The sequence below is a fragment of the Zootoca vivipara genome, chromosome 14 (assembly GCF_963506605.1).
Source record: "Zootoca vivipara chromosome 14, rZooViv1.1, whole genome shotgun sequence".
Classification (NCBI taxonomy): Eukaryota; Metazoa; Chordata; class Lepidosauria; order Squamata; family Lacertidae; genus Zootoca; species Zootoca vivipara.
In genome coordinates this window covers 40,520,715-40,548,383 of record NC_083289.1, presented here as the reverse complement: position 1 = coordinate 40,548,383, position 27,669 = coordinate 40,520,715, and the positions used below count along the sequence as shown (strand labels likewise).

At 43.2% G+C, this 27,669-nt stretch overlaps 1 protein-coding gene across 2 annotated transcripts in view; it reads right to left on the bottom strand.

Moving 5' to 3' along the window:
- VPS35L (VPS35 endosomal protein sorting factor like) overlaps nt 1–27,669 on the bottom strand; it is an 85,462-nt gene that overhangs the window by 25,361 nt on the left and 32,432 nt on the right. For both annotated transcript variants that reach the window (XM_035131197.2, XM_060282388.1), the window contains exons 12-22: nt 27,054–27,147; nt 26,233–26,310; nt 24,615–24,737; nt 21,114–21,160; nt 19,648–19,759; nt 15,406–15,522; nt 14,643–14,696; nt 13,389–13,469; nt 12,153–12,215; nt 11,463–11,548; nt 4,397–4,477 (exon numbers count right to left, since the gene is read on the bottom strand). In XM_035131197.2, the coding sequence (XP_034987088.1) occupies nt 4,397–4,477; nt 11,463–11,548; nt 12,153–12,215; nt 13,389–13,469; nt 14,643–14,696; nt 15,406–15,522; nt 19,648–19,759; nt 21,114–21,160; nt 24,615–24,737; nt 26,233–26,310; nt 27,054–27,147 (936 nt within the window). The remainder of the gene's footprint in view (nt 1–4,396; nt 4,478–11,462; nt 11,549–12,152; nt 12,216–13,388; nt 13,470–14,642; nt 14,697–15,405; nt 15,523–19,647; nt 19,760–21,113; nt 21,161–24,614; nt 24,738–26,232; nt 26,311–27,053; nt 27,148–27,669) is intronic.

Here is a 27,669-nt window from a genome sequence, read left to right as displayed (position 1 = left end):
CTCGTGCAAATCATGAACCAAAGTGAGATCAGCAAGTGTAGCAAATTGCGCAACTCTCAGTGATTTGTAAACTATGTTGGATGTTTCTGCCTTTTTGCTTCTTTATAAATTTCACTGCATTGTGAACCAGGGCAAGTGGGAATAAATCTCTAGAATCCTAGAATTGTAGAGTTGGAAGAGACCACGAGGGTCATCGAGTCCAACCCTCTGCAATGGAGGAACCTTTTGCCCAATGTGGGGCTCGAGCCCACCACCCTAAGATTAAGAGTTTACCAACTAAGCTATCCAACATCTACTGTGAGACAAAACAGTTTTGGAAAATAGTCTGAATCCACCCTGTAACAGTGAGCGGTCATGGTTTGCAAATTACCAATTCCAAAATTAATTTAGGTAGGATAGTGCCATAGAACACAGCAAGTGTAAACATCTGCAGTGCAAAAGGAGTCCATCATGGTGTGATGCACTCGGCCAAAATAATAGCCATAAACTGCTGGGATATTGGCAGGGGGTGGAGGTGGGGTAGCAAATTCAGTTTCACATCCTACGCATTTAATTTGGTTACCAAATGGGGAGGTAATAAAAACATACACATTCTGATGAAAACGAACCCCGCTCAATTACAATTAAGTAATCCAGTTTAATCCTGGGCATGCTAGTCCCTGGTGGACCATTTTGCAATTCTCCTAGTGCAGACACCAGATGGGAGCAGAGTAATTGCTCTGGAATACAAATTCAATTGGAGGGGAAGAGTGAACCTTCAACATGATTAGCTCATTAGGGTTTCGCCATCCAATACAGACATAACAAGAAACTGATGGATGGTTTGGAAGATGCATGGAAGGGAGCACTGGGTCCCCAATAAAAATTGCTAATTTAAAAACATGACCGTGGAACAGCTGTTTAAATGACCCCCCACACAGTGCTTTAGCTTGAGTAGAGCCCAAGCAGGAAAATGGCATTATCTAGTTCAACTTTTTAATTTAAAACGCACTTTAATATTTGGGACCACTATGCAAATTTTACAAGCACTTCACAAGCATCAACAGCTCTGTAAGGCAAGTCTGCATTATCACTCCATGTAGTAGACAGGGGGGCTGAAGCTGGCTACTGTGAAAATAGGATGCTGAACTAGATTGGTTATTGGCCTGATCCAGTAGGCTCTGTTTTTGGTCTTGTGAGACAGTGAAGCTTGTTTAAGGCCACCTAGCAAGCTCAGAGGGCCTTCTCGGTAGTGGCGCCCACCCTGTGGAATGCCCTCCCATCAGCTGTCAAGGAAATAAACAACTACCTGATTTTTAGAAAGCATCTGAAGGCAGCCCTGTTTAGGGAAGTTTTTAATGTTTGATGTATTTATCGTATTTTTAATATTCTGTTGGGAGCCGCCCAGAGTGGCTGGGGGAAACCCAGCCAGATGGGTGGGGTATGAATATTATTCTTATTATTATGCCAGAGGTGACATTCGAACCAGGGACTTCCCAATTTGCAGCACAGATCACACCCACAGCATACAAGTCAAGCACTCTTCTAGGACTGTAACAGTCATGGCTTCCTCTAAAGAGTCCTGGGAACTGTGGTTTGTTAAAGGTGGCTCTGTGAGTGGTAGACTACAGTTGCCAAGATTCTTTAGGTCATTACTCGACTCCTTCTTTGGAGGTCTTTAAGCGGAGGTTTGACAGCCATCTGTCAGGAATGCGTTGATGGTGTTTCCTGCTTGGCAGGGGGTTGGACTGGATGGCCCTTGTGTTCTCTCACAACTCTATGATTCTAGATGTTGCAGAATTATTTCAGAAACAAAGCAAGATTTAAGGGGGAAACTGTTTGGCATCTTGAAATTGGTGGGCGCAAGTATGTCTTGTCCATTAATTTCAAGGGATCCACTCTGAGTAGGGCTAACGGTAAACGCAAACCCAGTAATGTTACGAGTGTATTTGCTAGAACTTATTGCCCTAGTAACCGAGACCAGATTAACACCTGTACCAGAAGCAATGCTTATGAACAATTTCAACAACTGATAGTCCTGGGCAATTATTTTATTACTCCAGAACTTACTAATGATAGCAAGAATTATATGGATTCCGCACTAAGAAGTTAGTCCCATTCCTGCAATTAAGGAGTAGATGACCATGAAATAGAAATGGACCAAATGGTTGTTATTGTATGCCAAAGAAATAGGCTGCATACTGAGATCCCATTAGTCCAAAAATCATGTTTACTGTTTATAGGAACAATATTTATAGACATGGAAAATCATTTGTTTTTTTAATGTGCTTTGTTTATTTGTTTCAAAGAGGACAGTTTCTGCCTTTATTAGATAAAAGGACTAAGGAAGCAAAGAAACAATTAAGATTTTGTTCTCAGAGCCACCACCAATCTCCTGTATTGATCTCATCACCATGTCGCACAGAAGTTTTGAATCTGATGGCACTGTAGAGTAGCAGGAAAGGCAAGTGTCTTTTGCATCTCCCTTGCTTGTAAGTCCCACACGTTTCCAGGTAGGACTGGGAATGTCCTTTAGCAGGGCCGTCTTAAGCCTATCCAGCGCCGTGATTCAGAAATCCCTCTGGTGCCGCACCCCCCCCCTTTCCCAGCCGGAAAGCTGGAGCCACACGCTGCCTTGGGGACACAAACACGTGCTTCGTTTGAGCAACTGCGCCTTGTGCAGCGCTGCGCGAGGTGCCAGACCTGTTGCCTCACTTTCCCGCGCTTTCGCAGAGCGGCGGGTGAACACAGGGCTGACTGTGGTGTCTGCGGTGCCTTCTTCCACGCAAGATGCCATGGAAGGCTTTTTGCAGAAATGAAAAGCAGACAAGCCAAGGTGGGTGAATGCATATTTTTCCCCCATCTTAAGCCTCCACCGGTGCCCCACGCGCGCGCCCCTTTCCCAGCTTCGTGGGGCTGGAGGAGGCAGGCAGTGGCTGGAGGGTGGCTCCTCCGGTAGGGAAGAGTCGGAGGCTCCGGACGCAGCGCTGCTTTGGCGCGGCAGACGAGGGCAGTGAGCCCATGCCGGGAGGCGCCGCGTCCAGCCTCTGCCTCTTCCCAGGCGCCCTCCAGAACTGGGCGCGAACCTGGCACCCTGGTTCCCCGCGCCACTTGCCTCTATGGGCAAGACGCCCCTGCCTTTAGCTTAGCTTAGCTCAGTACAAAAAAGACTGGTGACAAGAAAAAGCGGTTTCAGTCTCTTCTCTGAGAGCCCACACATTTGCACATTTGCTATGATATGTGAACCAGTCCAGGATCAGGGCAAATCCTGCAATTGTGACCAAATAATGGAAGGGAAACTAGCATGGCTGACATTTGAATGCAAATCTCTTAACTGTCACTTCTCAGACTAATGCGGCTATCTCTGAAGTTTGCACTTCTTCTAATAATGTGTTCAAAAGTGCATGCGCATATAAGCACAAAAATGCATGCATTCATGAAAATAATTTGCAAAAAAATCCACCATACTAGGGAATAAATTGCTGACAAAAACAGGGATACCGTGGGAAATGCACACATAAATGCATGGGTGTTTTTTTAAGCAGGCCTTTAAATTCTTTTTGCAAAGCTGATGCAGATACGGAGGAAATGTGAACTTAAGATCAGAAGAATGAGAAACTCAGAGAAAGCAAGACCAAGATCCGTAGATCTTGTGAGTAATCTTCCCTCCTTCCCTGGCATTAAAAGGCATCTATCAAAATGCGCCTGCCTCCTGCCCACTGAAGCAGGCAACCAGCTGAGCACAGAGACTGCACAGGCACCACAAAGAAAGAGAACGCAGAAATGACATTTCTATGTTCTCTTCCTATAAGTTCTTAGCATCCTTTGGGCACTAAGTATCAGGGGAGCAGCTTTTTGCTGGAAGAAGAGTATAAAGGAGTAGCTAACTAACAGGAGATAGTACACATTTCAAAATTCCAAAAAAAGAGAGCAGCATTTAAATGTGTTCTGTTATTTACTGCCGATATTTGTTTGTTTTTAAAGTACTTGTTGGGTATAAGCATACCCATATCAATATTGTATTGTTCACTGGAGTTGCGAGTGCTTTTTGGAGAGGCACTGACACCCGTATCTCACAAAAGCATGTTACTTTGTTTATCCCTTTTGTCGCTCTTAAAATTTATTCCCTGCCGCCTCTCTCTTGCCCCACCCGCAACCCATTTGTTAAGCTGTGAAGTCACCAGCACGTCCCAGATCATCCTCCCTTTGTTTTGGATTTAGAACAAAGCAACGTTTTAAGGAGCAGGCAGGCTGGTGCTGGTATTTTGCTTTCCTGCACACAGCCCTGAATAAAAGCAGCACGTGGAAAAACAGTTCTCCAACCCTGAAGCCTTGGCCTCAGAACTGATCACAACAACAACAACCACCACCGTTTAAAATGCAATTCATTTTAAGGAGACAGTGAAAAAAAACTTACTTCACAGAATCGTGCATTGTCTTGCACACATGCAGAAGAGCGTTGAGGATGACAGGGTCTTTGGTTGGCTCCAGTTGGTGCCTAAACAACACGTTTGGAAAAACAAGAATGAAAAATATATTAGCAGTAAGGTTGAAGCTGTGATTGTTTAACATGGGTTACCCAAAATCAGATTTGGGGGGGGGAGGAAGCATATACACTTAAGCCCCATCTGCACTGTGCAATTAAAGCAGTATCGCACTGTACTTTAAACAGTCATGGCTCTCCCCCAAAGAACCCTGGGAACTGTAGTTTGTTAAGGGTACTAAGAGTTGTTAGAAGACCCCTATTCTATTCACAGAGCTAGAGTTCCCAAAGTGGTTTAACAATCAATCCTTCTTCCCAGGGAACTGTTAGCTCTGTGAGTGGAATAAGGCCTACTAACAACTCTTTGCACCCTTAGCAAACTACAGTTCCCAGAATTCTTTGGGGGGAAGCCACAACTGCTTTAAAATGCAGAGTGCAGACAGGGCCTTACTTCTGAGTTATGTGTGAACCAGTTCAGCATCTTGTGCTACTTACTGTTGTGGTGAAGTCATTGCAAAGTGATTCTAACACATACAGTACATTTTTATTTGGGGGGGGTATGGTGAATATTGCTCTTGAAAAAGGCATTTAACAACTCGGAACCAGTTCAGAACAGTGAGCCTCCTTCTCGGGATAAACTGCTAGACCACGCCACAAAAAAGAATGTAAGTGAAATGTTCCCCATGCAAAGCTGAAGTGACAAAAAGAATCATGTGGTCATGTCAATCATGTCTTGAAAACTCTCCAAAACTACTTTAAGGACAATGATGTGGGCAACATAACAACCCCCATCCTCTGGGACACAACGAAAGTGGTCCCCAGAGAAGCCTGCATAAAGGAGAGGGCATCCTTTGAAAAACACAACCACCTCAAAAATTGGTAAATTAGAACAAGACATTACGACCCTCTCATCACACTATAAACAAACAGGAGCCAAAAAAACCCTCCTTAAAACTCATAGAACAAAAAAGAAGGGAAACTGACTCTCTAAAAATCAATAAAACAATGATTAACATCCTATACTCTAAACAATGCTTTTACGAATATTGAGAGAAGAACTCCAGACTATTAGCTAACAGATGCAGTGTGTGGGGTCACTCAAAACGTGGACAGCCCTATCACCCCAGAGGAAATAGAGACAATACAGTGGAACCTCGGTTTATGCCTACCTCCATTTACAAACGCCTCCGTTTACGAATGCCGCGGACCCGGAAGTGTTTACATCCGGGTTCCGCGGTGTCGGATGCGCAGGCACGATCTGCGCAGCACACGCGTGCGCATAAGTGCTCTATCAGCGCTTCGCGCATGCGCAGAAGCGTGCCTTCGGCGAGCAAATGCCTCAGCAAGCGAACGCCTCCGCGGAACGGATTGCATTCGCAAACCGAGGTACTACTGTACTCAAAAACCTGAAACTACACAAAGCCCCAGGCCCAGATAGATATATGGCACTTTGACATTCAGCAACACACAGGAAGCTCTGCATTTGCATGAACACTTAGCATGGTAATTAGCGGTTCTTTCCATCTGTGCGGATTATGCTTTCCTGCTGTGTAAAAGTTCTTGTCATAGAAAATAAGCATTCACTTGAAGTGCTCTTTGATTATAGGGCATTAAAAGCTCTATACTCTATTTAGTGCACAACAAAGGTGTGACGAATGAACAAAAGAGCGCCAGAGCGCTGTAGCTTTCTTGCACAACTCCTGATCTGGGGGAACAAAAGTACAGTGGAGCCACTGCAAAACAAGAGTTTGCCTTAGGACTGGGGTCACCATGGAGCAGACTTACTGTCCAGATGCTTCTTCAACCCCCTGATCTTAAAATGGTGGACTGGGACTCACTATGGGATCACAATCTGGGTCTAATGTGGGTCACCACAGCAGAACAACCACCAAACAAATATACGGTTGTTGTTGTTTTAATGTATGCGGTAAAAATACATGTGTGGGCTAAAAGTGGGTGCAACTACTGTTTGGGACTGCAACTCAGGATCCAGGCCAGATAAAAGAAACTACTTCTTCACACTATAGTAGCCTTCCTCAACCTCGTGCTCTCCAGATGGATAGCTCTGTTGGTTAGAGCATGCTGCTGATAATGCCAAGATTGCAGGTTTGATCCCCGTAAGGGACAACTGCATAGTCCTGCATTTCAGGGGGTTGGACTAATATCAGGCATCCCCAAACTTCGGCCTTCCAGATGTTTTGGACTACAATTCCCATCTTCCCCGACCACTGGTCCTGTTAGCTAGGGATCATGGGAGTTGTAGGCCAAAACATCTGGAGGGCCGCAGTTTGGGGATGCCTGTACTAAGATGACCCACAGGATTCCTTCCAACTCTATGAAGATGCTGTTTGCATCTTCCATGAGTAAAAGGGGAAAGTACTGTTATAAGAATTATAAGGTCTTAGATATATAATAAACGTTCATAAATGTACCAAGCAAACACGTACATAAATATATAAACCACATGTCTGAAGCAGCACAGGAAGACAGTCCTGGAACCATTTTGACTCCTAAGCTGACCAAGTGTTTCTCTGCAAGGAGGGAGGAGGTAAAAAAAACCTTCCCATTGTCTCAGGAATTGAGTAATTACCATCTCAAAGTAATGGCCAGACTACCATGAAAGGCAATTAGATAAGGCATTATCAGGTAACCTGGCAGACAGGAAAAACAACAACATTCAAATTTCTGTTGTAGACCGCCTTTTCTGTGATGTAGGTAGGATGTATCTGGGGGGTGGTCTTGGGCTACACCCCTTCTGTGATGTATATGGAGGGGTAGTCTTGAGCTCCAGGGCAGGCAATTTAAAATGTATATATAAGGGCAGGCACACCTTTGTTCTAGGTCCTCCTCCTCTCTCCTGTGTGTGGCGGAGCACCCTGTTGCAACAGTTTAATAAAGATCAGGCTTACTAGCTGCTTTGCTTCTCAATATTCTCTGGTTGGCCTCTGTTATTTTCTCCTACCGATGGAGAACCTACAAAGGACTCTATAAGGCATGGGTGTCAAACACAAGGCCCGGGGGCCTAATCCGGCCCGCCAGGCCTCGTCATGTGGCCCACGTAGCCGCCGCCGACAGTATCAGCTCACAGTAGTTCTGGAGCCTGCGATTGGCCGAGGGTCAAAACCGGGGGCGGGGCTGCAGGCGGAGGCCGGGGCGCTGGAGCCGCGCTGACGGCCTTGGCCAGGGAATTTCAATTTCGAATGAGGCTGAGGGAGGCGGTGGCACAGCGGCCAGACGGGGAAGTGAGATGCAGGAGGAGGAGGAGGAAGCCCGCCGAGGAGGTAGGAAAGCCCTACAGGTGCCGCCAGCAAAGTTGGTGCCGGGACGGAGCAGCGCTGGATATTTTTTTGGCTATTTTTGGCTACTTTTTTTTTTTTGATATTTTTTCCAGACATGCGCAGACAGCCGGGAGCCAGGACACAGCCGCCGGCAGGAGCTTTATGGGATATTTACGGGATATAATCAATTCGGGATAACATCGGGAAATGGTAACAAAATACGGGGGTTTCCCGCGAAAAACGGGAGACTTGGCAGCTATAACACAGACAGCCGACACACGGTCCACACACACACACAAAAAAAAAACCCACACAAGAGGCCTGAGAGAGTAGAATCAGACAGAATATAAGCACAGCTCAAGGAGATGCCTTTTAAGCAAAGGCAGGAAATGAGATGGCATTTCAAGGGGCGGGTTTCATAGTAGCTACCTTGGAATGCTATCATTTCCTGCTGCCGAGTACTAGGATGAAGACAACCTGCTTGGAGGTTTCCTAGTACCCCTCGATAACTTTGTTTTACTTAAATTCATTCTTTTTTTAAAAAAGACAATTTATTAAATTTTTCCAATTAAACAAAAACAAAACATTCAACCACAAACACAACAACACATAATAAACACAAAATTTCCTCTTCTTAACATCTAATCAACTATTACAATTTACTTTGCTCTGCCGAGCTTTGACTTCCCTCCTTCCCCCCATTCGGTTGTCTTGTCAATTCCTTTCTCACAGTTCCTTTATTCCTTCTACTTAAAGTCAGTTCGTAGGATTTATTTCAATCCTGCAAGTGTCTTTAAACTTCTACGGTTCTTCTCCATATAGTGTTTTACTTAAATTCATTTAAGATACTGAATGCCATAACAAAACTGTCCATTCACTGAGTTACAGAAGAAGAAAGAGGCAGCAAGGATGACAACGGCCAGATTCAGAGTGACCTTTTTATGCAGGGGAGGCTGCAGAAGAATGAAATGCCCTTGGATAGGTTAATAGCCTTGGCTCTCCTACTCTAGGCTGTCCAGCCCTAGCTGAAAGGAGGGAGGAAATTGGGGTGGTTTTTTTTTTCCAAAGACATCCAGTTTCTAAGAAAAAGGGAAGCTGGATGAGGTCAACAGGCCCTGTATTGCATAAAAAGCCAGGTCTCAGTGGGAGATCAGAAGAAGAGAGAATTCAGCCTGCCTTACATGACAGGCACCTCCTAGGAAGAAACACAGACTGCTCTATGAAATCCAGAGTTTAACCAATAGCTTATAAACAACCATGCAAAAACCTAAGAGACTGATCCTGAGACCCAGTTTTGTTGCTCTTTTGGTTGAGATGGCCAAAATGAACCAACAATATAGCTCTAAAGACAAAGATGGCGGAACTGCAAGCTGACGTTAAGATTAGGGGGGAAAAGTGTTGCAAAGAATAAACTGTCACAACGGGGACAAGGAAGAGAAAATAGAACACAGAGCCTTGAAGCTTTCTCTTGGTTTCCAGACTAGAAACCAAGGAAGTCTGCTAGATCAGTTGTTCTTGCTAAAATGTGCTTCTCGCACGGGTGGGGAGGGCACTTCCTGCCAGCACAGGCTAGTACTTTTATTTACAATAATTTATAATGCCAAGCCAATCAAAAGTGCATGTGAGAGTTTTATCATCCATCACTCCTGAACTGACACACTACTGCACGAATCAATGGGATACAACACTGCGTTCTTTATAATGGATTGAGGAAATTAAAACAAAAGCCTCCAGTTAACATTTCTGCAAAGTGTTTTCTCAAGACTCAGTTGTCACCACTTAACAACGGGAACCTGCAGTCTAAATATCACAAGGCGATAAAAAGGAAATCAAAGCCGCTTGAGAAAGAAGGCATTCAGCACTGAAAAAGGAACTATTTTGATTTTGTTTCAATTTAAAGAAGTGCTGACTTTTCTGCAGTGGAGCCTGTAAGGCCCAGATGCTCATGTGTTTGCATCCTGCTATCACAGCGGCTGTCAGTGCAGCAGAGAAGCATATGGCAAAGTATCACCTTCAACCTATTCAAGCTGCTGCACAATGAGCAACAAATCTAGCAGCAGAAAAGGTCTCATCCTTTCAAAATGAATTAATAGATTAATATCCTTTTAAGAAACAAGCTTGAAGAGGCATCACCAATTAACCAGGAAACAGGTTTTATAAGAATATAAACAAGCAGAATCCACACAAAAATACTGCAATGCACTCTCACTTCCTAAAAGGAAAGTGCTTGTTCAGAGTTCCATCCATCCATCCCTCTTCCTCCCCACTGACTTGCATTTCCCTTTTCTTTTCCAAATGACAAGTCAACATTCCATGGCAAATGCACATGCTCATTCATAATTGGGCAGGGAGTAGGGTCTCCCTTGGGTTTTTTGGTTGGTTTCTATTTTCATACTTCCGAAAACCCTGGGATTCTCCCAAGCACGTTGGATACCTCTCCTGCTTGTTTCTAGGTGGCCCTGTTTTGGCTCCATTTCTGTTGGCACTCACTGCCCGAGTTTGCTATTGTAAGGTGTGATAAAGCCTCCAAGATGGCAGGCAGCCTTTAAAAAGAATCGTTTCCCTCTTCACTTTCACAGATAGAGGAATGTCTCTTCTAAGATGGTTTTCAGCTGCAATATATACCCGTACCATCTGAAAACTAGCAATATGGGTTTTCTTCTATTATTTAATCTGTGACACGAATAAGCAGAAAATGCATTTATTTTAGGAGCACTGGGGTCACACCCACACCATACATTTAAATCACATGAAACACACATGGCCTCCCCCAAAGAATCCTGGGAATTGCTAAGGGTGCTGGGAATTGTAGTTCTGTGAGGAGTAGGCCACAGATCCCAAGAATCTCTGGAGGAAGCCATGTGCCTAAAATATGTGTTAAATGTGCTTTAAAGGTAAAGGGACCCCTGACCATTAGGTCCAGTCGTGACCGACTCTGGGGTTGCGTTATTGGCCGACTCTGGGTCTCGCGTTATTGGCCGAGGGAGCCGGCGTACAGCTTCCAGGTCATGTGGCCAGCATGACAAAGCCGCTTCTGGTAAACCAGAGCAGCACACGGAAACGCTGTTTACCTTCCCGCTGTAGTAGTACCTATTTATCTACTTGCACTTTGACATGCTTTCGAACTGCAAGGTTGGCAGGAGCTGGGACCGAGCAACGGGAGCTCACCCCGTCGTGGGGATTCGAACTGCCGACCTTCTGATCGGCCAGCCCTAGGCTCTGTGGTTTAACTCACAGCACCACCCACGTCCTAAATGTGCTTTAGGTATGGCCTAACTCCGAAGTGTCTGTACACACAAGTACATAAAGCTTGGCACATATGCCTATTCAAGACATAGGAAAACTGAAACCACTCTCCATAACTGCCTGAATATCAGCCTTGCAGCAAATGTGCATTCAGACAATATGGCCTTGCATTTCTGCCTGCCCTTCCAGATCTGTTTGCTCACATTCAAATACACTGCTGCCTTGAATCCAGCATACTTTAAAACATAGCAAGACTGCCCTGATGCAGTTCATTTCATAATAAGCTATTTATATAAACATCAATAGGAATTATAATGTATTTAAATGCTCTTTTTAGACTAATCTTTAGTGTCAGCAGAAATGTATTTCCAATGCCAAATGGACTGCAGACCAATTCACTCTGTCGCCCTTAACAACCCTTCAATAGATGGTCTGGAGTCTCTAGAGTGCACTTAATCAGAATACTTTATACTTACTTAATAAAAGCTTCCATGATGCACTTACAAACCTCCACTCTCACACTCTCTTTCTGGAACATATCCAAGAATGGTAAGAATTTCTCCTAAAAAGTCAACGGAAATACCACCGAGTTTAGGTACTCATGGCTTGAGCTAGCCTGTATTTGCAGAATACCTTGCTTCATCTTGGGGGGCATGCAACTATGGCTGGGAATAAGCGCCCTGGGAGTCAAGGTATGCATGCTTACACTAAGCTACGGCCTCTGCCAGTTACAAAATGGCAGGGGAGCCATAAGACATTGGGGACAAACAGGCTACAGCAAGGGACGAGGTGTTGGACAGAAGGAGTCAGAACTGTTGTTTAAGGAAGTCATAAACTATTTGGAGAAGCCTTTGTGGCTGTGGAGCAAGAAAAGCAAAACAAAGCCAATCTTGGTTTGGGTCTGGCTTTTGCCAATACGCCAGGTTCGTTGGGCTTTCCCAATGACTGCATGGTGAGAATGGGGTGAGCAGATGAGAAGAGTAATTTCTAGCTAAGGGTGGGGAGGACAGGAAGACCCAGATCAGCCAAATTCCCATTATTCCAGTTCTGGCACAGCTTTTGCTCCTCTGCCTTTTAACTCCCCTCAAATTCTTCTGGAATGACTGACAAGAGAAGATGGGAGGTTTGTATGGATTTGTGATCCTAGTAGCTGTGTGGAAACTTACCAATGAAAAGAGAACGGCGAAGTCATGGAAATAGGTAATAACCTTCTGAATGATTGACTGGAGCTAAAGAGCAAGAAACAGGAGAAAAAAGACACACCCAGTAAAGAAAGTTCCTGTTTTGTCAAGTGTGGGGAACCTTTGACTATCCAGATGTTAAATTACAACTCCCATCAACCCCAGTATGGCCAATGGCCAGGGGAGATGGGAATTGTAGGATAGATGGATAGATGGATAGATGGATAGATGGATAGATAGATAGATAGATAGATAGATAGATAGATAGATAGATAGATAGATAGATAGATAGATGATAGATAGATAGATGATAGATAGAGATCAGGCAAGGCCAAATTTGGCCCTCCAGCTGTTTTGAGACTACAACTCCCATCATCCCTAGCTAACAGGACCAGTGGTCAGGGATGATAGGAATTGTAGTCCCAAAATATCTGGCAGGACAAGTTTGGCCATGCCTGATTGGATAGATAGATAGATAGATAGATAGATAGATAGATAGATAGATAGATAGATATAGATATCTGGAGAGCCAAAGGTTTCCCACAACAGCCTCATGCCAACTTTTACCCTTTCATTTAAACCCATTGGACTGTATCCAATGCTACTCAAAGACTCATTGAAATTAATGGATATGACGAACACAGGTTCATAAGATTTCAGTGGGTTTACTCTGAGTATAACTTAATTGGATACACCCACTGCTTCTTATTCAGTCTTTTATCAATCATGAACAAGCTTTCCTCTTCTTGCTGACATCATTTAAAACAATTGAAGACTATCAACAGGTCTGGGCTCAATGTAGCCTATTGGCCTTACATGGTTTACAGTTACCTATTAAATTAGATACAGTACACACCTTTCATTTACTTGCATCAAACCAGGCATCCCCAAACTGCAGCCCTCCAGATGTTTTGGCCTACAACTCCCATGATCCCTAGCTAAGAGGACCAGTGGTCAGGGATGATGGGAATTGTAGTCCAAAACATCTGGAGGGCCGAAGTCTGGGGATGCCTGCATCAAACACTAGCCAGAATTCTCAAATAACAGTCCTACTCAAAGTTGAGCCACTGAAATTAATGAATCTAAGTCAGACATTTCAAGTAACGCCAATGGCTCTCGTCTGAGCAGAACTAGCACTGGATACAACTCCCATTGTACATTTTAGTCTGAACAAAATCTTTTCTTTTCTTTTCTTTTCTTATGGCTGCACTCTTCATTTACCTGGGGGTAGGCCTCTTCAAACGCCCGATCTGGAGTCATGTGTTTGATGACATCCGCCAAAACTGTATTGACCTCACGCTTCTGAAAAGGGCAAGATAAATGCCATAAGGGAACAGTAGTGACATAGTCGTGAATTCGACTAATCAAAACCATACAAAACAAAGACAATTACATTACCAAGCTAAGCAGCTAGAAGTGTTATTCCTACACTGCTTTTGGAATCCAGAGAAATTATTGTTATTTAAGGTCAATGAGCTAGAATTAATTTGAGCTTTAATCATAATCCATAACACCAACAAAACGCAGGTACACAGAGATAAGAGTTTGTTTGAGGGGACTCTGTGTGCTGCTGCAATGGTCTGCTAAAACCCTGCAGTCTATGTCTCCTGTTACTCAGGTATAAAAAGGGAAGGGCTCGTAAGGTAGCACTACAGCATCATATAAAGTGAGACACTAAGTGAGCACTTAGCATCACACTTAAGAATTATCTTGGTGTCCAACAGCATGTTGTCGTCATCACAAAGAGCAACTGGGCTGCAGCCAAATGGCTAGATCATAAAGATCTAGAGAGAGTGCACATGAATCTCTGCCTCCAACACAAACAAGGGCTCCACTGTGCGGCAATAAGTAAGAAAAAGATCCCTTCATCATAGAATCATAGAATTGTAGAGTTGGAAGGGACCCTGTAGATTATCTAGTCCATTGTTTCCCAACCTTGTGCCTCCAGATGTTTTTGGACTACAACTCCCATCATCCCTAGCTAGCAAGACCAGTGGTCAGGAATGATGGGAATTGTAGCCCGAAAACATCTGGAGGCACAAGGTTGGGAAACACTGACTAGTCCAACCTTTAATAAAATAAACTTCAACATTTTTTCAATGCCAGAAGTTTTATAACACTTTCTTGTTAAATCACAGGAGTCTTAAGGAAGTTAAAGTTAAAATTACAGTCATACCTCGGAAGTCAAATGCCTTGCGAGCTGAACGTTTTGGCTCCCAAATGCCGCAAACTGGTTTGTGAACGTTCTTTGGAACCCAAACATCTGACAATGGTTCCACAGCTTCCATTTGGCTGCAGGAGCTTCCTGCAACCAACTGGAAGCCACGCCTTGCTTTCCAAATGTTTTGGAAGTCGAACGGACTTCCAGAACAGATTCCGTTTGACTTCTGAGGTACGACTGTACTCTCCTTATACAAGAAAGATATACAAATATTGTAAAACCAAAAATATATACATTCTTAAATCTATACATACCGTGAAGTGTCTACAGGTATATTCCACCCAGATTTCTGCACAGCTGATATAATCCTAAAAATCAATGAACGGACGTTATGGTTTCAAAGCAGCATATCTTTTTGTACTTAGAGAGCTTTTAAAACAAGGTCCACACCCCATCCTAAACACACTACTACAATCAGTCCCCAATGATACAATAATCAGCTTGCTGAATTATTTTTTAATAAAAAACTTTACTGTATCTGAAATGTAGTTCTTATACTGCTCTGTTCTTGAAACAAATTATTGAAATACTGGAAGGAGAATCTGGCTAGTTCAGTGGTCCCCAAACCATTTTCCTCAGGGACTGCTTGAAAATTGGGATGTCCACTTTGCAATTTTCCTGCCTGTTGTAACAATTGTAATGGACTGTGCTTGTTGCTGTACAATTTGTAATTGCATTTTTATTCCTTCTCTTATTTCTCACATTGTATTACAATCTGAATTCCACAGAGTGCAATATAATCTAGGATAAGTAACAAAATACAGCAAAGCAACAATAGCCACAGTCAATACTTATATTTCATATGCTGCTCCCACCATTCATAGTTCCTCCTCCCGCTATTCTTCAGACACACCACGGACGACCTGAATCAAGCTCATAGACTACTGGTGGTCCATAGTTTGGGAGCTCCTGGGCCAGGTAATACTCCCACGATGGAACGTGCAGAACTTGCAAAATATTGATTTCAACAGTACATGGCTACAGCTGTGCCCGACTCATATCCTACCAACAACCCACCTGTGGGCTCTTTAACTTTGTGATAACCTTCCAGGCTTCATTTAGGATCTGAAGTCGATCTCCTTCTGGAGGGTCAGCTAAGGCCAAGTTTCTCCCCAAAGAACGAAAGAGAAGATGCTGTGAAAATATGAGAGTGTTCATTCAACCAGATCTGTTAGTTCAGGGATGATGAACCCAATGAGATCCTAGTAAAATAAAAAAATTCCTTCAGTAGCACCTTAAAGACCAACTAAGTTTTTATTTTGGTATGAGCTTTCGTGTGCATGCACACTTCTTCAGATACAGTGAAATGGAAGTTTCCAGGCACTTATGTAGAGAAGGGGTGGGGAGGGGTGGGGATGGGGAGGGGGGATCACTCAGAAGGGTGGTGGAAATGGGTGATTGACTGACTGATAGCTGTTGATGACCGCAAACGACTGCAAATGGTTTTGCATGAAAAAGCAAGGGTTGAGATGGCTGAAGATCGCTTATCATGTATAATGAGATAAGAATCCGATATCTCTGTTCAAACCAGGTCCCTCCATGGTTTTGAGCTTGGTGATAAGTTGCAATTCAGCAACTTCTCTTTCCAGTCTATTTCTGAAATTCTTTTGTAGTAAGACAGCTACTTTGAGATCTTGTATAGAATGTCCTGGGAGATTGAAGTGTTCTCCTACTGGTTTTTCTGTCTTCTGGTTCCTGATGTCAGATTTATGTCCATTTATCCTTTGGCGTAGGGTTTGGCCTGTTTGTCCAATATAGAGAGCTGAAGGGCACTGTTGGCATTTGATGGCATACACAATGTTAGAGGATGAGCAATTAAATAGTCCTGAGATGGTATGTTGGATGTTGTTGGGGCCAGTAATGGTGTTGTCTGGGTGTATGTGGCAGCAAAGTTGGCATCTGGGTTTATTGCAGGCTCTGGTACCAGTGTCCATGTTAAGTCTGGTGGTTGTATTATTGTGGGTGAGGAGTTGTTTAAGATTGGGTGGCTGTCTGTAGGCAATGAAAGGTCTTCCTCCCAGAGCTTGAGAAAGGGAGCTGTCATTGTCCAGGAGAGGCTGTAGATCTCTGATGATGCGTTGTACTGTTTTAACTTGGGAGCTGTATGTGATGACTAGTGGTGTTCTGTTATTTTCTTTTTTGGGTCTGTCTTGCAGCAGGTTCTCTCTAGGTATCTGTCTGGCTCTGTTGATCTGTTGTTTAACTTCATCAGGTGGATATTTTAGTTCTAAAAAGGTTTGCTGTAGATCTCTTAGGTGAGATTCTCTGTCTGTAGAGTTGGAACAGATGCGGTTGTAACGTAAGGCCTGGCTGTATACGATGGATTGTTTGGTATGTTTGGGATGGTAGCTAGAAGCATGTAGATATGTTTGTCGGTCAGTTGGTTTTCTGTATAAGGTGGTGTCTATATGTCCATCCTGTATTTTTATAGTAGTGTCCAAAAAATGTATTTCTTGCATAGATTGGTTCATTGTTAGGTTGATGGTGGGGTGAAAGTCATTGAATGTCTGGTGGAAGGTTTCCAGGGTCTGTTGTCCATGTGTCCAGATAATAAAAATATCGTCAATGTATCGCAGGTACAGGAGAGGTTTGAGTGGGTAGGAGTTAAGGAAACGTTGTTCTAAATCTGCCATGAAGATGTTGGCATACTGTGGGGCCATGCGGGTGCCCATGGCTGTGCCGCTGATCTGGAGGAACAGGTCATCACCAAATTTGAAGTGGTTGTGGGTAAGGACAAAGTGGCAGAGTTTGGTAGCAAAGTCCGCTGTGGTTTTATCTGAAATGGTGTTCCTTATGGCTTGTAAACCATCATTGTGTGGGATGTTGGTATATAGAGATTCCACATCCATAGTGGCTAGTATAGTATTGTTAGGAAGATTGTTCAAATATTGTATTTTCCTCAGAAAATCTGTGGTGTCACGTACGTAGCTGGGAGCACTGATAGCATATGGTTTCAGAACAGAGTCCATATAGCCGGAAACACCCACTGTAATGGTGCCAATACCTGAGATGATGGGGCGTCCTGGGTTTCCTGGTTTGTGTATTTTGGGTAGAAGATAGAAAGTTCCTGGCCGAGGTTCCGCTGGTGTGTTTGTGAGGATCTGTTCTTGGATGTGTAGGGGTAGCTCCTTAATAATCTTGTTCAGTTCTTTTTTGTATGCTTGTGTGGGGTCTGAGTCCAATTTCATGTAAAAGGCAGTATTGGAAAGTTGTCTGTGGGCCTCCTGGATGTAATCAGTTTTGTTCATGATGACGACAGCTCCACCCTTGTCTGCCTCTTTAATTATAATGTCTGGGTTGTTCCTGAGATTTTCTATGGCTCTCCTTTCAGCATGGTTTAGATTTTGTAGTAAGCGATGGTGTTTTCTGGTCACATCCGTTTGGATTCTGTGGCGGAAGCATTCGATGTACAGATCTAGTGTGGTATTGCGTCCATCAGGAGGGGTCCATGTGGAGTCCCTTTTTGTGTAACTTCTTTTCGGTGGTAGTTGGTGGTCAATGTTCTGTTCATTGATGCGTTTGGAGGGTGATGGTTGTTCCCCAGTAAGTTGATAGGTGTTGTGTTGTGGGGATGTAGTTTGTTCTACTTTGTCTTGTTCTTGTGTGTGATGAAAATACTCCTTCAGGCGTAAACGGCGGAAAAATGCTTCCAGGTCCCCGCAGAACTGAATCATGTGTTGGGATTTGGCAGGGCAGAATGATAGTCCCCGTGAAAGGACGGATCCTTGCAGACTTGGGATGATGGGAGCTGGAATTTAACAACATCTGGAGGACCACAGGTGCCACCCACATCCACGCATTAGGGATTTCCATTCAATTTAACCGTAGCACAGCTTGCTATGAAATGATTTTGGGGTGGGGAAGAGAAAGACGTAGGGGAAACAGAGACCATCCCCTGTGTCTTAACTGCAATGGTCCTTTAGTAGGAGAACACAAGCATGGAGATACAACTAAACAACAGTCAGGTGAGGTTACAGGAATCTAAAACTGAAATCCTACGGTTGGATCCAGCCACTTAGTTGAACTTAGTCACGGCTGTTGCACTGAAATAAATGGGACAAAACTTAGCCTATGAGATTTTTTAAAAAATTAATTCTTCATCAAAGGCAATTCTTCTGCATCAAAGGCAAAAAGGCCCCCCTTCTTTTTTTAGATGAAGCATTGTTTTAGATCAGGCATCCCCAAACTTCGGTCCTCCAGATGTTTTGGACTATAATTCCCATCTTCCCCGACCACTGGTCCTGTTAGCTAGGGATCATGGGAGTTGTAGGCCAAAACATCTGGAGGGTCGCAGTTTGGGGATGCCTGTTTTAGATGAAGCATGTTTAAGGAGGCGTTCCTCCTGTTTGAGTAGGAAGTGGAGGTACCTCTTCTAAGATGGCATTTGCCACCTGCAGATTTTATAATCTGCCGTACAATTAATCAGAAACAGTATTTTAGTTGCTCGAGATGTTTAAATCTACAAACTGACTAAAATATTACACCTCTTCAGCAAGTCAGTTAGCTGCCAAGACAGAGACAGCCACTGGCAAAAGAAAAGGGGTGTTAAACAGATGTGCGATCCAAACAAGGATTTGCAGCTCTTTGCACTTATGTGACCTCCTTGCACTATAGCCTAGACCCAGTATACCTGAAGGAGCGTCTCCTCCCCCATCGTTCTGCCCGGACACTGAGATCCAGCGCCGAGGGCCTTCTGGCGGTTCCCTCGCTACGAGAAGCCAAGTTACAGGGAACCAGGCAGAGGGCCTTCTCGGTAGTGGCACCCACCCTGTGGAATGCCCTCCCACCAGAGGTCAAAGAGAACAACAATTACCAGACCTTTAGAAGGCATCTTAAGGCAGCCCTGTTTAGGGAAGCTTTTAATGTTTGATGGATTTCTGTATTTTTGTGTTTTGTTGGAAGCCGCCCAGAGTGGCTGGGGGAACCCGGCCAGATGGGCGGGGTATAAATAATAAATTATTATTATTATTATTATTATTATTATTATTATTATTATTATTATTATTATGAGGGGCAAGGAAATCTGTGCTCCTCTCATCAACCACAACAAATATGGCCAACTTTCAGAAATTATTAGATGATCTGGAGGGCTACAGACTCGGGTCTCATGGCAAAATGACACTATTTCCATGATATCCAGCAGCAATTAAGTGTCATACAAAAATATTTATCTATTGCAAAGTTATCCTGGCAACTACAATGCATGGCACTGACTAAGCGGAGAAGCTGCACAGCAGGAGGAGAGGGAAGGAACGTTACCTTGGGGAAGCCCGATTCATCACACTCCTTAATCATGCCAATAAAATCCATAGACCTTGCAGCAATAAATTCGGCTCTGAAGGCGGACATGACTGAATTCAACAGCAAGGCGCTAGAAGAAACATCCAGATTTAGACAAGATATAAAAGAAAAGGAAAAGGACTTTAGTTTTATTCTTTGCATTAGGACACACCCAGACTAGCAGGATTGTTGCACAAATCAACCAATAATTGCACAAGGAGAATTCACTGCATCCTATGACTATTATTTCCGACCCATGCATAAAAGCAGTAAAGATTATTGGGGGGGGGGGAGTAAGGGATAAAAACACTTCCACAATAGATCTTAGCAGAAGTCTTGTTCTGTTGCCTCCTTTCCAGATACTGCCTTGCCTCTTCCCACTTCATGATCTGAGTTGACTACTTTTTATTTTTAAAAAAATCTATGTCACTGTGGCCAAAGACACTTTGCTAGTTCCTTTTCAGAGAAAGTTTAAACTGGCTGGCGGGCAGTGGGTCCTGGGTTTCCTGTCCCTTTCCCCTCCTTTTCTTTAAATGAAAAGTATTGGGATTTTCATTTGGTTTTTAAAACATTGTATGCAGAGCAGCTGGGTGCTGTCGTGACCTCTGACTCGGGCAACTATCCAGACACAGAGATGGAAGGTGATGAGATACTAGCTAAGGAGCTGAAACGAGTTCAAGGATCCGAGTTGGCTGCTGGAAATCTGGACACCACCTATGCATTTTGCCCTTAAATGGTGCTCGTTTTTTGGGTGGGGGTGGAATATATCCCTGTTATGCTATAGCAGGATGAGCCCTTTTCATCAATATTTTTTTATCTTCTGATGCATTTAAGATTCAGTACTGTATGCTTTTTTTTAAAAAAACGGCCTGTTGTTTTGGGACACACACACACACACACACACACACACACACACACACCGGTAAGCAACAAGCGAATGTAACAAATAAATAAATTTGTTTTTTATTTTCTCCCGCTAAAGGAGATCTGAGGAAGATGCTTTTTTAGCACGTTGTGAACTTCTGCCCATCAAAGTAGGCTCGGCTGGGAAAGACTGACAAATGGAGTAACACAAAGGCATGTTTGTAACGTTCACAAAACGCAAATCCTTCAAAAGGTCCAGCTGAAGGAGGTTGACCAACCACAGGCAGAATTGGTTGATAGGTTTTTATATAAACACAGACTAACGTCCACACTTTTCCCCACATAGAGGGCTTCTCTAAACCCCATAGGACTCAACAGCAGCATTCAACTACCAATAGAGAAATAAAAAGGAATGTTTTGAATGAACTTGTCCCGCCTCCATTGTGGGACAGGGAGCAAGTCTTCCCCCCTCTCCATTGGGCTCCAGAATGAAGCCCCTTCCAGTAGGACTCCTGTAGATGTAAGGAAGGATCAGGGCCCTTCAGAGTTCCCCAAAAAAGCCTTGCAAGAAAACTACTTACTTGTTGCCTAGCTTCTTGCATCTTTCCATCATTTCCGTCAACAAAACCTACCAAAGATAAGTTCATGAGAATGAAAAAATAAGCACCCAACCAAAACATTCATTACTGCAACATAAAAAAAACCCCAGTCAACCATAACTTTCATTACTGGAACTTCAAATTACGCAGACTTATCCAATTGTGACCCTACAATGGGAAAGTGAAGTAGGTGCAGTTCGCCAATATTTCCTTTGTGGGAGATTCCGATTCCAAATCTCTCAGCCATTTTGCTTTTGAACATGAAGCAAGTAAGCATATTTGCTCCAGGTCAGATCAGATGATAGCACTACCTCTATACGGATGTTACCCTGGACCACTGCCATCTAAGTTGGTGGGCACCATTAGGCCTTTGAATGTTGAACAAAATCTGTGAAGAGGGAACCTACATTCAATCTGGTTGACCCGATGAACATACACAGGCTTCTAATAAGCAGCCCAACGTGATGAGGGTCCTTGGTTGTGTGGAAGAACCTATAAGAGTTCAGCTGAACAGGTCCCGGGTCCAGATTTTGTGGTCTGCCTTGATGACCCGTTGCTACTTAACAGACTAAAGGAACCTATCAGGAGTAGGCATGGACCAGTGGTACCAAGTAGTATGGGAAACAGCCTTACTAGAAAAACTAACCAACAAGCTGAAACTGGCGCGGGGACAAATAGAAGAGGATGCCTTCACCCTGGTATGGTTCCCCTTTATCACACACGCAGCCCAAGAAGATAACGACAAAAAATTGCCACCAGCATACAAATCAGTATGGCTAACCTGACCCAAAAATACCCACCTACCCCACTCACACATGAAAACAAAGACAATCATAGCCAATCACAAATGAACAACTACACCCTTGGCCAACCCAAATCTCTCTCACCATCAAAAGAACACAAGCAAAAGCTGACATCAAGCCCTACATTTATTAAGCAAAACAGAAACATCCTCACCTACTCTCACCCCCATCCACCCTCCCATCCCCTATCTACCTCGTTTTCCCTCTTTCTTCTTAGTGTCTTAACAAATGAAGCTGATTTGCAAAAATGATACATGTTAAAATATGAGAGACACTGCACCCTCCTTTGTAATTCAAGAAATCTTTAATAAAAAATATTTTTTTTAAAAAAAACAGACTAAAGGAACTCTCTCAAACCTATAGCATTTTAATCCAAAGCAAGACTCTTAAGACAATCTTCCTTATTTTTAGGAGGACAGAGACGAAATCAGTTCCTTGGCTCCACCTATCATTGCTCCATCGTTGTCTATTATTGCCTCTGGCTCCACCTAGTCTTGGTCTCCTTGCCTTCCACCCTCCACCACCACCCCTCTCAATATCAGTGGACAGCAGCCACCTACCCTGCTGACATACACCAGTGTCAGGCAGCTTCCCATGTGCCTAAATCAAAGTTCTCACTGACTATCCACCCAGAAACTGATTTCATTCTGGCACACATAGTTACCCTACCTCTCTCATTAGCTAAAGGGCACCTGCCTTCCAAAAGACAGAGGACAGAGATTTCCAGTTGTCCGCTCCCATTCAGGGAACATCAAATCGATCACCCCTTGCTATCAGCTTAACAAAAGGATGGTCTCCCAGTAGCCATGGTCCTGTTCTTTTGCAGTGGGAAGAAGAAGAAAACAGGTTTCTTTGCAAAGCATATGATTTAAGGTGGTGGGAGGGGGGGGGGAGAGAGATGTGGTGAAAAAACAAAGAGGCAAAGTCTAAGTTTGTGTAAGATTTTGCATTTCCACATGGCTGAATTGCCACTGGCTTGTTGTTTTTTAACGTTGGCACATGGTATAATACCTCGCTAGGAATTAAATGCTTGCTTAAGACTGTTTTGAGAAAAGTTATAACCGTTATGCTGGTAAGAGTTTAAAAATAAAAGAAAGTGTAATTTGCATGACCAAGGTGTGAAAGCAGTGTGAAGAACAACACTGGCAAGATCAAAAAGTAGGATAACAAGTTTCCTTGGTTTCTGCCAGGGAACATGCTGAGCTGTAAAAATAATAATAATCACAAATGCATTATGACTACTAGTTTAGGTTCTTTTTTAAGATTATTAAGCTGAAATCCTGCACTGACTGGCAGCAGCTTTACAGGATTTCAGATTGGGGACATTCCCAGCACTACGTGGAGATGCCAGGACCTTCTGAATGCAGATGCTCTACCACTGAGCCAGGGCCCTTCCACTAATAAGAACTGTATGCCGTTGTAAGAATGTTGGTTTATTTCTGTAGGTGCTTATGTTCCAATCCTGAGCACACTACTTTCCGCTGAAATCAATGAGATTAAGGTCACATCCATACCATATACTTAAAGTACAATTCTACCACTTTTAACAGTTGTGGCTTCCCTCAAAAGAATCCTGGACACTGTAGTCTGTTAAGGGTTTTCACCTCACAGAGCTACAATTCCCAGCACCCTTAATAAACTACAGTTCCCAGGCTGTCCATGACTGTATAAGAGGGTTCATTATTATTTTTTACCTGTATAATATGGATGTAACCTTTGTCCAAATCCTCTGTTAATGCTGGGAGGCAAGCAGGGGCAAGGAGAGTCTATAAATATGTATCACTCTCCAAGCTGGATGCCAATTTTGTATGGATGCCTATTGGACAACTAGAGAGTTTATATAAATTTATATATTTAACTGATGTTTACTGTATCCTTAATGTTTGCTGACTGGGGTACTATTATTATTATTATTATTATTATTAAGTATTATTACAGTATTATTATAATATTTATTTTGCATTCATGTGTGTTTGTGTGTATGTGTGCATTTTTTTTGTCAAATTTGCAAATTTGGCACAAGAAGGATTGGTCAAACATTCTTCAGTTGAACAGTCTATGCTCTGTCTTTGCTAAATTATCGGTAACTAGATCATCCAAGCCAGGCAGCTGATTTGTGGGAACAGACACTATTTTGCAGAGCAGCAGCCTCAATTTCTAGAAATGCATCGGAACGCGGAAGCTACAAAATTTCCATCAACATTTATAAGCTTTGTTGTCAAAGTTGGCACTTATTTTGCACTCATGTCTATCATATTCAGCCTCCAGGTGCTTTGAAATGATTCTTCAAAGACCTCTCACTTTAAAAACAATTCTACAAAATCATGTGCCTCTTAAGCCACATTTCAATTTTACATTTAGTGGCTCTTTCTAATTAACAACAGCATTAACAAAACTTTGCCTGCACATTCATGGGTGGTAGATGGTAGCTAGCTTTAAGAAGAGAACAAGCCAGATCAATACATATTATTCACAGCACTAGAACTCTACCTGCTAATGGTGCCACCTATGTAACCTGAAAACTTCACTGATTTAGTTCCACTTTCTTGGACTGACATGGAAGAAGCAACAGATTCAGATATCAGAGGGTTTTTCCATTTATACAAAGTTCAAATGCTGTACTAGGCCTCCGTTCTGGTTAAACGTTAAAATCTTTCCACAGTCAAAGAGAGATCTTTACCTCTGCAGCCCGGTAAGAGATGCACTGTAGAATCCAATCTATTGCAGGAGAATAAAGGGTTAGATATGATGGGATCTCGACACACTGCACCACCAACTGGTTCTGAACTGTATCCCCGTGAATCTGTTAAAAATATAAAAGATAAATCATGATGGGGGTAGGAAAAAATAATATTGTGCATTCATTAAGGAGTCAAAACATTCAACACTGACTTCAAGGAAAATTGTAGAACCCAAGGGTTGCATCCAATGATGGGATTGTTTTAACATAAATTGCTTTCACTTGTGCAAGTTGGGACATCTGATTTTTACTTACACACACACACACACACACACACACACACACGAGAGAGAGAGAGAGACCCATGCCACTGAAGGAGCGTCTCCAACCCCAACGTTCAGCTCGGATACTGAGGTCCAGCTCCAAGGGCCTTCTGGCGGTTCCCTCACTGCGAGAAGTGAGTTTAAAGGGAACTAGGCAGAGGGCCTTCTCAGTAGAGGCACCCACCCTGTGGAATGCCCTCCCATCAGATGTCAAGGAAATAAACAACTATCTGACTTTTAAAAGACATCTGAAGGCAGTCCTGTTTAGGGAAGGTTTTAATGTTTGATATTTTATTGGGTTTTTAATATTCTGTTGGGAGCCTCTCAGAGTGGCTGGGGCAACCCAGCCAGATGGGCTGGGTAGAAATAAATAAATAAAATAAAATAATAGTAACAGTAACAGTAACAGTAACAAGAAGAAGAAGAAGAAGAAGAAGAAGAAGAAGAAGAAGAAGAAGAAGAAGAAGAAGAAGAAGAAGAAGAAGCAGTAGCTACTACAGCCACCTGCACCATAACCCATTCTAAGCCAGAGGCATCCTACAACCTTCAGTAACAGTGTTTGGGACGCCTTAAGTGGAAGGGAAGGGAATTAGTGGAAATTAGCAGAAATGCTTTCTGAGTTGGGAATATCCCAAATCCAAATAGCCATGAGAACTCCCAGGTCACACAACACTAGATTACTTGCTCCTCAATCCCCTATAGGGTTGCCAGACTCAATAGAGGACAGGACTTCTGTGCCTTTAATTGCCCTGCTCTCTTTTGAGTCTGGAAACCTTAAAGAGAAACCAGCAGACCCTTTGCTTCGAAATTAAACAAAGGGTCTGCTGGTTTCTCTTTCCAGACTCAAAAGAGAGCAGGGCAATTAAAGGCACAGAAGTCCTGTCCACTATTGAGTCTGGCAACCCTAATCCCCTACCTAGCTGCTTTCACCAAATCACACCCACCTGCCCCACACCTGATGTCTTATGTGATATTAGGTGTGGGCAGGTAATGATGCTGCTACAAAGGAACTAGTGAGAGCTGAAAGTGTGTTTTCCATTTGTTCCTTCACACGCAGAGTTCTCAAAGAGGCTCAGTGAATCCTTTTCAAGTTTTCAACTGATGTCAAAATGATGTCATGTGACTGACGTCATGTGACTGACAAGAGGGCAGCCCTGTCTGTCTGTTAAAGCTGGTCCACAGCAGGGTGGGGGATGCAAGATTCCAGCTTGCAAGCTGTATCCTGTCCACATCTGGGCTAGGTGAGCAAACACACACGAAAAACACTCCCAATGTTTACAGAATCTCTTACTTACTTGCTTAAAAGTCAGAAGGAAGTCAAAAAAGTTCTTGTTGAGGTTCTCTTTCAGATGAGGAGCTACTTCCATCCCAACCTACATTCAAAGAGCCACATAAATTAAGCCTAGTCTTTGTCTCTTCAGCTGCAACACAATCATGTATATTCATATACCTATTGCAAGACTTGGGGGGGGGCATCCACTTTTAAATGGCACACAAGGAAATTAAATGAGTATTTAGACAAGGAAGTAATCATATGGTGCAAGGTGAGTGCACTGTAAGAAAGCAGAAGAATGCAATATATAGCCAGTGTAATATTTCCTAGAATTAGGAAGTTGGCTATTTCCTAGTCTACAGAAAACTGCAACAAAACTGGTCGGTCTGGAGACATTCTGCTGAGTCTGCCGGATTATCTAAGGTCAACCCTCCAAGGTCCTCTCTAGGCAATAAGAGATATTGGGCCAATTGGTATTATGGACAGGGCCTTTTCAGTGGTGACCCCATATTAATGGACTATTCTCCCCCAGGAAGAATGAATGGCCCTATCACTAGTGATTTAAAAAGGACTCGCAGTACCTTTCTATTTCAAACCTGCTTTTTCTTAATTATTGTATCTTAATGAAATTTTAATGCTCGATTTAAGGGATAATGTGCACTTTAAACGTTATAATTGTTTGCATAGTGTCACACTTAATTGTGCAGTTATTTTGTATGCTACCTTATGAGGGCAGTTTATAGATAGAATATTTTAAGAACTAAACCAAACAAATAACACAAACCAGGCGAATCGCCTTTTCATGGAACCGACGAAACAGCACTTTAAAGAAGAAAATCTTACTCTGCAGAGATACGCCCTAGCATAGACAGCAACCAAAGGATCTCCTATTCCTCGGATCATGGAGGTCAGCCGTGGGAGACATTCAGAAATTCCTCTGTAAAGATGATTTGAGACAGTAGGGGTTTTTATGAATAGCTTCACTTTCAGGTACCATTTCACCTCTTGGCAACTTAAAAGGCTGCAATTTATTTGACTCGTGATTTCAGCTGGCCAAGGGTAACATCAAATACTTGGCAAAAGGGGACAGTAAAATATTACTGCTGAGGCCACTGTAGAAAACAAAAATACAAAGCCCAAGACTAAAATGTAATAATACAGATTGGCAAATGAAATGGAGATAGCTTAGAACAGCAGCTTGTGTTATGGCTAGGGCATCCTGTGTTGAAAGGGCAGGGAGGGGGAGACAGAGTCAGAAATCCCACCAGACATGCCCAAGGCCAACATCCAACACAGTCTTCATATCCCAGGCATCTTTTTTCTGCTTTTAATTCAAAAGACACCACCAGTGTTCAATCAAGTCATTGGTAGAAGCTAGAAAAAATCTCTGGGCATAAATACTTTCCACACACCCCTCCCCCCCCCTGCATTTTTCCAATATTCACCAAATATTACTAGC